The sequence below is a fragment of the Bos indicus genome, chromosome 23 (assembly GCF_029378745.1).
Source record: "Bos indicus isolate NIAB-ARS_2022 breed Sahiwal x Tharparkar chromosome 23, NIAB-ARS_B.indTharparkar_mat_pri_1.0, whole genome shotgun sequence".
Taxonomy (NCBI): domain Eukaryota; kingdom Metazoa; phylum Chordata; class Mammalia; order Artiodactyla; family Bovidae; genus Bos; species Bos indicus.
Genome location: NC_091782.1, coordinates 31,071,242 through 31,082,195, shown reverse-complemented (window position 1 = coordinate 31,082,195; position 10,954 = coordinate 31,071,242). Strand labels below are relative to the sequence as shown.

The following is a 10,954-nucleotide window of genomic DNA, read 5'->3' as shown; positions in this document are numbered from 1 at the left end:
AATATGCAATTCAACCTATGCTTAGGGACAGCGTGGCTCCATGTTCACTCTAGTTAGAGCCACAGCTGAGTCCTCTCCTGTAATCTTTCTAAAGAGAATTCCTGGGAAATGTGGCATTTTAGGACCTATTTCAATGAGGAGAAAGAGAGAGTGTCTTGAATATTTAGTAACCCTACTTTTGAAGAAGTAGAGTGCTCTCTGCTTTGGAGAAGCTCTGAGGCAGTCAAAGGGTGAATTAAAAGGAATACTGGGAGTGTGTGGAGTCCAGATGGTGTAATAAAGCTGGAGAGGAAACCATGTAACTTAAGACATCTCAAGATCTTTATATGTCTCCTCCATGCCCAGTTGACCCACCAAGCTGAATGGAAAGAGCCAACCGCACCTTGGTCACTCAATTTATCTTCATGAGATTTTCCAACTCTCCACTTCTGCAGCTGCTCTTCTTCTCCCTCTTTCTCCTGGTCTACCTCTTATCCCTGGTGGGCAATGGGCTCATTGTGCTCATTGTGGCCCTGGACGGACGCCTCCACACTCCCATGTACTTCTTTATCTGCAACCTCTCCTTGGTAGAGCTCTGGTACACCACAGTCACCGTGCCCAAAATGCTGGCCAACTTTCTCAGTTCCCAAGGGGTCATCTCAGTTCCCAGCTGCATCACCCAGTACTACTTCTTCTTCTCTTTGGCTGCCACAGAACTCTTCTTTCTCACTACCATGGCCTATGACCGCTATGCAGCCATCTGCCGACCACTCCACTACCCACTTCTGCTCAGCCCTCAAACGTGTGGTACCCTGGCTGGCGTCTGCTGGTGTGTGGGATTCCTCTGCCCCATGTTCCCTTCATTCCTCCTTACACAGATCTCCTTCTGCACCCCCAACCAGATCAACCACTTCTTCTGTGACGCTGACCAGATTTTCCGCCTTTCTTGCACAGACACATACGCCATCCAAGCCGTGGGCTATGCTTTTAGCACTGTCATTATCCTAGGGGCCCTGGTCTTCACCATGGCTTCCTATGCCCACATCCTGGCCACAATTCTAGCCATGGCCTCAGCTGCTGCTCAGCACAAGGCCTTTTCCACATGCACAGCGCATCTTTCCGTGGTCACCATCTACTTTGGCACTCTCATATTCATGTATGTCCGCCCTGCTGTTAGGTATGAGTCAAGTATCAACAAGATTGTGGCTATTTTCTACTCAGTCATCACTCCCCTTCTCAATCCTCTCATCTATACACTCCGTAACAAGGATGTCAAGGAAGCTCTGAAAGTCTTGGTGTCCCGGATGAAAAAGGTCTACCACTCAAGCGGGGAAACAAAGTGATGGAGCCACAGGAAAAGCAGAGAGAGCAAAGCTGGTGGGGTATCCAGCAGAAAATAACTCCTAGTCATTGAATTTTACCTGTGCAAGGTAACTTTTTTAATCATTAAGCTTAGCTTTTTATTTATTTATTTTTTTAATTTTTGGTTCCACTGTTTTCATTGCTTTGTGCAGCCTTTCTCTAGTTGCAACAAGTAGGGCTTGCTCTTGCCAGTGCACTGGCTTCTCATGGCAGTGGCTTCTCTTGTTCTGGAGCACAGGCTCTAGGCGCAGGAGCTTCAGTGGTTGCAGTGCATGGGCTCAGTAGTTGCTCGCAGGCTCTAGAGCTCAGGCTCAGTAGTTCTGCCACACCCACTTTAGTTGCCCCAAGCATGAGGAATCTTCCCAGAATAGGGATTGAGCAAGTGTCCCTGCATTGGTAGGCAGACTCCCACCCAGGGAAGTCCAGTCATTAAATCTATATATTTGCTCTGGGGAGTTATCTGTGGCACATTTTAAGTGAAACAGTTGCTCCTCCTGCCACCCAGCATGTCCATTTTTGCCTATTCTTTCCATTGCTCAGCTTCTCCAGAGGAGTGAATACTCTCATGTTCATATAAAGTGCTGGGAAATCGCACGTGGTTTGTAGTCTGTACATCTGGGTTGGACATCCAGCTCCTTCACTTGCTATCAGGCAGGTAACCAAAGAACATAAAATCCTTTTCAGTTCTCTCAGAGAGAAGTTCTGATGTTCAGTAGACTTAATAACATGCAAAGCAGTGAATGAAGAAATGATGCAAAGCCGAAGAATTGATGCTTTTGAACTGTGGTGTTGGAGAAGACTCTTGAGAGTCCCTTGGACTGCAAAGAGATCCAACCAGTCCATCCTAAAGGAAATCAGTCCTGAATATTCATTGAAAGTACTGATATTGAAGCTGAAACTCCAATACTTTGGCCACCTGATATGAAGAACCGACTCATTGGAAAAGACCCTAATGCTGGGAAAGATTGAAGGCGGGAGGAGAAGGGGACAACAGAGGATGAGATGGTTGGGTGGCATCACTGACGCGAGGGACATGAGTTTGAGTAGGCTCCAGGAGTTGGTGATGGACAGGGAAGCCTGGTGTACTGCAGTCCATGGGGTCGCAAAGAGTCAGACACGGCTGAGTGACTGAACTGAAAGCAGTGAACAAGTGCTGGTTTATTAGATTAGATTGGCATGTAGTTTTCTTTCCTTGTAGTGCTGTTATGCGCTGGACTGTGTGTGACCACCTCTCTCACCCCCAGAAAAATTCATATGTTGAAACCCTAATGACCAATGCCTCAGAATGAGGCTGTATCTGGAGACAGCATCTTTAAAGAGATGATTAAGGATAAATGAGTTACCTGGAATGGGGCCTAATCCAATATGACTACTAATATCCTTTTAAGAAGAGGCAACCAGGACACAGATATACAGAGGGAAAACCAGTGTCTTAATACATAGGAGAAGACAGCCTTCTATAAGCAATGAGAGTAGACTCAAGAAACTAACCTTGCCAACACTTGGATCTCCAGACTCCTGTGGAGTCTGTGAGATAATGAATCTTTTTATTTAATCCATCCCATCTGTGATACTTTGTTGCTGCTGCTGCTGCTAAGTCGCTTCAGTCGTGTCCAACTCTGTGTGACCCACAGACGGCAGCCCACCAGGCTTCCCGTCCCTGGGATTCTCCAGGCAAGAACACTAGAGTGGGTTGCTATTTCCTTCTCCAATGCATGAAAAGTGAAAAGTGAAAGTGAAGTCGCTCAGTCGTGTCTGACTCTTAACGACCCCATGGACTGCAGCCTACCAGGCTCCTCCATTCATGGGATTCTCCAGGCAAGAATACTGGAGTGGGGTGCCATTGCCTTCTCCGTTATGGCACCCCAAATAAAGTTTGCCTGTTATTTTCTTTTTTATTGAAGTTTAATTGATTTAAAATGTTATGTTAGTTTCAGGTGCACAGTAAAATGATTCATATATAGATATATAGATATATATATACAGTCTTTTTCAGATTCTTTTCCCTTAAAGGTTATTACAAAATAGTGAGTACAGTTCCTTGTGCTATACAATAGATTCTTTGTAGGTTATCTATTTTACATACAATAGTGTGTATATGTTAATAGCAAACTCCTAATTTTCCCTCCCCTCCTTTCCCCTTTGGTAGCCATAAGTCTGTTTTCTATGTCTGTGAGTGTATTTCTGTTTTGTATAGATATTCATTTGTATCATTTTTTAAATTCCACATATAAGCAATATTATATAATATTTGTCTTTGTCTGGCTTACTTAGTATGATAATCTCTAGGGTCCATCCATGTTGCTGCAAATGGCATTATTTCATCCCTTTTTTGGCTGAGTAATATTCCTGTGTGTGTGTGTGTGTGTGTGTGTACTACATCTATATCCATTTATCTGTTGATGGACACTTAGGTTTCCTCCATTTCTTGACAATTGTAAATAATGCTGCTATGATCATGGGTGCATGTATCTTTTTAGTGTTTTGATTCAGTTTGGTTTGGTTTGGTTTGGTTTGGATATATACCCAGGAGTGGAACTGCTGGGTCATAGTTCTATTTGTAGTTTTTTGAGAAACCTCTGTACTGTTTTCCATAGTGGCTGCACCAGTTACATTCTCACCTCAGTGTACAAGGGTTCTCTTTCTCCATATCCTCACCAACATTTGCTGTTTGTGTTCTTTTTGATTACAGTCATTCCAATAGATGTGAGGTGATAGGTCATTGTGTTTCAGGTTTGCATTTCCCTGATAATTAGCAATATTAAGCATCTTTTTATGTGCCTGATGGCCATCTGCATTTCCTCTTTGGAAAAAATGTCTCTTCAATTCATCTGCCCATTTTTTAATTGGGTTAGTTTTTTGATATTATGGGAGAGCTACGAAAAACAATAGCCCTGGACATTTTCTCTGATATGCTCTTGACAGGTCACCCTACAATTTCTGCAACCTAAGAAACAGACTTTAAAATAACACATTAATTGGTTGTGTGAAGAGCACTTCCCTTTGGAAAGTCAAATATGCTTGGAGACTCAGGTCCTCAGAGACATGAAAGAGACACCAAATTGAACAGTACCTTCCTCGGGAGGGATCCACTGTGTAGAGAAAGGAGAAAATAAGCAAGTCATCAAAGACCATCTGCCTTTATCACTGGCTGTTTCTTCAAATAAAAAGAAAGAATTCTGATAGCATCTCCTGAAAAACACTGAAAGAGCCACTAAGGTGGAATGAACCAAGGACTCTCGAACTGCAAAAGGACACCAGTGTGTGAGCTTGTATTTTTAATAGATGTTCCTGAATATGGTTTTACGTTTGCAAAGAATTTAGATGTGTGCTTCTATTATATATCTGGGTGTATTTATATTCCTAGGTTAAATGTATTTTCACATTCATTGTTATTTGTAGTGATATTTGTGTGTATATACAATACATGATTTATTTGTGACCTTAGCTGACTCTAGCATCTGAGGATATTGGACTATTTTTCTGTGCTTGTGTTTAGAAATGTACTATGTTAGTGTGTGGATCTGTGAAGTTTACACGTGTGGCTTGGGTTTTTGCATACATATTAAGATAAATAGAGATGAGGTTTGAGGGCTGTAAAATGCAAAAATAAGCAACCAGGAAGGACCTTGTCATCTCCTTCCTGAGTATCTTTAAAAACTAGAGCGATTCTCACTCCTTTGGATAATTAACAGTTTAACTGCCTATAAGAGAGAGAATCTTTCCAATTTCTTCTCTCCCCTTTGAAAACCATGAAATTTATCTCATTGCCATTAGATAGGAAACTGAGAAAAAAAATAGAGAAAGGTTGAGTGGATCTGGTAACTGAAGAAAGAGTTGAAGTTGGGGGGCGGGGGGTGGGGAACTATACGTAAATTGTGTGAGAGGGGAGACAAATTGAGAGGCATGGAAAAAGGAAACATGTGAAAGAAGGAAAGTAAAAGACAAAATAGAAGGACTCAAAAAGGAAAAAACACAGAGAAAATTCCGACTAAATTGGGATTTTTCATGCCCTCCCTGAACATGGAACACATCTAACTTTGAGGAGGGAAATATCTGCTGGGAGGGAAAATTCTGTCCCCAGCACTGTGGGAAGGATGAGCAAGGGAGAAAAGAGTAAAAAGGAGGCTAGAATGATCCAGCCCTCATCCCTGGAGTAACTGAAAACAGAATTCAGTGTGTTGTTATGAAAGGCGGGCACCACCAGGGACAAGTCAGGTGAGGGAGTTAGGCACAGAGCCGCACTATTCACCCAGGGTTCCAAGAGCCAGCAAGAGTCTAATATGGACTCAAGGCTGTGCTGCCTCAAAGGCCATGAAAGTCTAAAAGACAGAAGTTCCAATGCTTTGCTCAGATACAAGAAGAGGTCATCTTTTTTAAAATTTCAAATTTTGAAACAGGGTTTATTTCTTTTTAATTGTTGGCCAGACCCTGTGTCACGTGAGATCTTAGTTCCCCTACCAGGCATGGAACCCGCATCCCCTGCACTGGAAGGAGCAGTCTTAACCACCTGACCGACAGAGAAGTCCCAACAAGACGCCATCTTTGCCCACCTCACAATTCCATAATTGCAACTTTCCCTCGCCATTTCTTTCGTCCTTCATCAGAAGGGATTTGAGCAGGATGTCTACAAACACCTCCGTGGTGACCGAATTCATTCTTGTCGGTTTCTCCCGCCTGGCCGACCTCCAGGGCTTACTCTTCTCCTTCTTTCTCACCGTCTACCTGCTCACCGTGGCTGGCAACCTCCTCATCGTGCTGCTGGTCTCTGCTGACGCTGCCCTCCGGACCCCCATGTACTTCTTCCTTCGAAACCTCTCAACCCTGGAGATCGGCTACACGTCTGTCACGGTCCCCCTGCTGCTTCACCACCTCCTCACCGGTCAGCGCCACATCCCTCGCTCTGGTTGTGCTCTCCAGATGTTCTTCTTTCTCCTTTTTGGTGCCACGGAGTGTTGCCTCCTGGCAGCCATGGCCTATGACCGCTACGCCGCCATATGCCAACCCCTTCGCTACCCACTGCTGCTGAGCCAACGGACGTGCCTGTGTCTAGCTGGGTCAGCGTGGGCCTGTGGGGCACTGGTGGGCCTGGGCCACACCTCCTTTGTCTTCTCCTTGCCCTTCTGTGGCCCCAAGGCCATCCCACACTTCCTCTGTGAGATCCAGGCTGTCCTGCAGCTGGTATGCGGGAACACCTCTCTCAACGAACTGCAGATTATCCTGGCCGCTGCTCTCCTCATCCTCTGTCCCTTTGGCCTCATCCTGGGTTCCTATGGGCGTGTCCTGGCTACTATCTTCCGGATCCCGTCTGCTGCTGGCCGCCTCAAAGCCTTCTCCACCTGCTCCTCCCACCTGGTGGTGGTGTCCCTTTTCTATGGCACCGCCATCTTTATCTACATCCGGCCTAAGGCCAGCTATGATCCCGCCAGTGACCCTCTTGTCTCCCTCTTCTATGCTGTAGTCACCCCCATCCTCAATCCCATCATCTACAGCCTCCGGAATGCTGATGTCAAGGCTGCCCTAAAGAGAACCATCCAGAAAATAGGGCCTGCAGGGATTTGACAAAGGGTTGCTGATGATGACCCCCATTTCCAGTCAGCCCCAAATCACCAAAGATCAAAGGGAGAAGAGGCGTGGTTCTTGGGAGAGGGCAGCTTGTCAAAAAGAAAATGTTACCTTAAAGAACTGCTGGAGTCAAACGCCTCCTCCAACTTCAGCAACCCACGCACGCACAAGCACGCAAACACTATTCTGCCTTCTCCTAAGAAACAGGAAATATTTAGGATGGAGGATTAACTCTACAAACAGAGCAAGTTGACAATTGGGAAAATGTTACAAATTGTCATCCTCACCAATGAAGGTAATAAAATTTCCAACCAGAGTAATGATCCTTGAAGTTATTTGACATTTGTACATTCTAAGGTAAGGCATTTATTCTCTGAGTGGTCCTGCTCCTTAGTACTTTTCACACATAATTATACCTAAGTAAATCTATCACCAGGTAGAAAGGAAAGCCCTTAAGAAGTGAGAGCAATGAAAAAAGTTTCAATAAAGGTAAGTTCTTATGAGAATCGGACTTCCCTGGGGGCTCAGCTGATAAAGAATCCGTCTGCAATGCAGAAGACCTGGGTTCCATTCATGGGTTGGGAAGATCACCTGGAGAAGAAATAGCTACCCACTCCGGGAGTGGTTAAGAGAATAGATTATAATGTCTGTAATTCAAGATCATAATTTTTCCAAGTGATTACCTGTGTGATAACAGGAGAACTATATCATCACTCTGAGCCTTAATCTATTTATCCATAAAATTTGCATAATAATAGAGTATTTCTTTGGGTTTGTTGAGGATTTATAGACTTGTTAAATAGCCAAATTCAATGTCTCACACAAAATAGTGTCTCCATAAATGGTTTTATTAGAGAGTCAGACAGATCTGTACAGAGGATAATATCCATTGCACATTGGGCACCTTTGCTGGGAGAGAGAAGGATCTTCTTGGAGTGTCAGTGACCTCCTGCACCAAGATTCAAAGGAGTGGAGGAAGAGACTCCACACCCATCACAGACATAAAGACAACCAGGCCACTATAGAGCAGATATGATGGCAAAGTACAGAAGAGTCAGAGACACACAGAACAAAAAAATGAAATGAGCTGAGACCATCAGAAACCATGTCTCGGGGGCAAATACTCAGTCATTATTAAAAATCCAATCCATACTCGTTTTCTTATAGGCAATATTTTATTCAGTTTTACAAGCATTTACTGAAGGTCTTCCGTATGCCCACTGCTGTGCTTGGCACTGTGGTGAATACCAGAGAAATATAGGGTGGTGATTTTGCCCAGATGGTGCTTGCTAGCTGGTTGAGGAAATAATGCTGACTCCCATGAATCTGGGCTTCCCTGGCAGCTCAGTTGATAAAGAATCCACCTACAATGTGGGAGACCTGGGTTCAATCCCTGGGTTGGGAAGATCTCTTGGAAAAGGGAAAGGCTACCCACTCCAGTATTGAAGCCTGGAGAATTCCATAGTGTAGTTCATGGACATGACTGAGCACACACACACACACACACACACACACATACTTGTGAAACCATTCCCATATGCATGATATGAAAGAATTCAAGCCCTTCAAAAGTTTTCTCATGTCCTGTTTCAATTTCTCCCTTCTACCCCTCCACACATTGCTCATTCCCAAACCTCTGATCAGCTTTCCGTGGCTATAGATTATTTTGCCTTTTCTAGAGTTTTATATAAATGGAATCACAAAGTATGTACTCTTTTATGACTTCTTTCATTCAGCACAATTAATTTGAAAGTCATCTATGTTGTGTGAATCAACAGCTCATTTCTTTTTATTGCTGTGTTATTCCATTATACAAACATATGACAAAATATTTATCCATTAACCTATTGGTGGAAATTTGGGTTGTTTTCAGTTTCTGGTTATTACAAATAAAGCTGCTCTGAACACTATGTACAAGTCTTTGTCTGCTTTTATCTCTCTTCAGTTAGTATTTAGGTGTGGAATAGCTGGATCATACGGAAAGTGTTTAACTTTTTAAGAAACTAATTAATCACTTTTCCCTGCTTGCATGACAACCAGTAAACTTAAAGCCAAATTTGTAAGCCATCTCCAGGAAATGTACATTCCCTCACAGTGCACTTTTGAAATATTCACCTGATATCTGACATCACCTTAGTTTTTCTATTCTGCCATTTTCTTTGTTCTCTCTACCTCACCCTTACTTTGTGGATAATATGTAAAGCTTGTTAAAGTTTTTCTAGAACAAGATCTAGGGTCATGAGCATAGAAAAGATAGCAGAGAGGAGGGCTGAAAGGAAAAGGGCTGACTCAAATGAGCTCTATGTCAGGTTCAAGCTCCACTATTTCATGTCAATTTCCCTGAGGACTTTCTGCTTCTTGTGGCTAATTCTTGGATAAAGAACCAAAAAAAAAATCTGGTAAATGCTCCCTCCCCACCATTGCTGCTAAGGGATCTTGAACTACATTGTATATGTGTTAGTCACTCAGTTGTGTCCAATTCTTTGCTACTCCATGGCTCCTCACCAGGCTCCTCTGTCCATGGTTCTTCAGGCAAGAATACTGGAGTGGGTAGTCATTACCTTCTCTAGGGGATCTTCTGACCCAGGGATCGAATCTGGGTCTCCTGCATTGCAGGCAGACTCTTTAACCATCTGAGCCACCAGGGAAGCTTGAATCTTGACCAATACAAGCTGTCCGCTTGGTTGCCTGGCAAATACCACTCAAAATAGACAGCAAGTTTCTAAATTCTGAGCTATGACCCCAGATATAAGAGAATTCACATTTCTGTTTATTCACATGGGGATTTCTAGCAGAGAGCAGACAAGCATATGGTCATCAGGAAAGAAGGAAAATATACAGGGAGGAGCCAGTTATCAGAGAGATCTCTGGGTGGCCGATGTACACCCTCACCCAAGGTTAAGGAATCTACTGACAAATCCGAATCTGCTCCCCAAATCCAATGTGGCTTCTGCCCCATCTTTCTGATGGATGCTCATCATATCTGGGAGCTGTATCTAGACAGCCAGGATCTCACCAAGAAAATGTCATCTGAGGTTACTGTCTCACACAGGCCATAGCCCTGTGTCTGGATGAGATCTCCCAAAGAGGGGAAGTCTCATCAGCATCTACGGTATTATTAGGAAGCAGTCCCAACATCGTGGTGGATTTGCACACCAGACACATGCACTAAAAATAGTAACACAGCTGCCTGAGAAGGTGCCTGAAGCCCACTTTTAAAGACTCATAAAAGCCCTTCCCTTTGAATCACAGGCAATTTTTACTTCAGGAATTTCTGAAAACGTGATCATTTTTCATTCACAGGTTAATGTAGAGTTCTAAGAGCAAGACACCTCAGAACATGAAACCTAGACATATAGAGAGGCCAAACAAAAACAAAGGGCCGGGGAACTTCCCTGGTGGTTCAGTGGTTAAGACTCTGTACATCCACTGCAAGGGGGTACGGATTCCATTCCTGGTCAGGGAACTAAGATTCCACATGTCCCCCAGCCAAAATGTTAAGTAAATAAAATAAAAGGAAGAGTCTGAAAAGGTGGCCAAGTTCGATTTTGTCCATGTCCCAGTGTGCCCTGGTCAATCGTAGGGCTTCTCCTGGGTAAGCCAGACTTCATCTGGGCTCTCTCATTTCCTTGCACTTCTCTGAGCTTTTCCAGATGAACTAATGAGACAACAGACTATTTTATAACGCGCCCCCTTGTGGTCAGGGACTGGTACAGATTACAATCTCCATCTCTTCAATACAGACTGTACAGACGGGAACACCCTGATTACCCTTGGTTTGGATTTGGGTGGGAACGTGCAGTGATGGAGCTGAGAGCTCTATACTACTGGCTTTTAACTAAACTAGGACAGAGATTCTTAAAATGCAGTCTCCTAACCAGAAGGAACGACATCTCTCAGGAACATAGAAATGTAAAATTCTCAGGGGCCTCCCCAGACCTACTGAATCAGGAATTCTGTGGGTAAAATCCATCTTAAAGACTAAAATTAGTATCCTAGACCTTAGCTCAAGGGATACTTGCTACAGTATTTCAGGATCAGGTCTTGC

The 10,954-nt window shown here is 43.8% G+C and overlaps 2 protein-coding genes across 2 annotated transcripts; both read left to right on the top strand.

The window, feature by feature from the left end:
• Positions 1-362: 362 nt before the first annotated feature.
• Positions 363-1,322, top strand: LOC139178834 (olfactory receptor 6N2-like). The gene has a single exon (XM_070777624.1). The coding sequence runs from the start codon at positions 363-365 to the stop codon at positions 1,320-1,322; it is 960 nt and encodes a 319-aa protein (XP_070633725.1).
• A 4,642-nt stretch (positions 1,323-5,964) lies between these two features.
• LOC109576684 (olfactory receptor 10C1) lies at positions 5,965-6,903 on the top strand. The gene has a single exon (XM_070777694.1). It carries the CDS (start codon positions 5,965-5,967, stop codon positions 6,901-6,903), a length of 939 nt encoding a protein of 312 aa, XP_070633795.1.
• Positions 6,904-10,954: the final 4,051 nt, after the last annotated feature.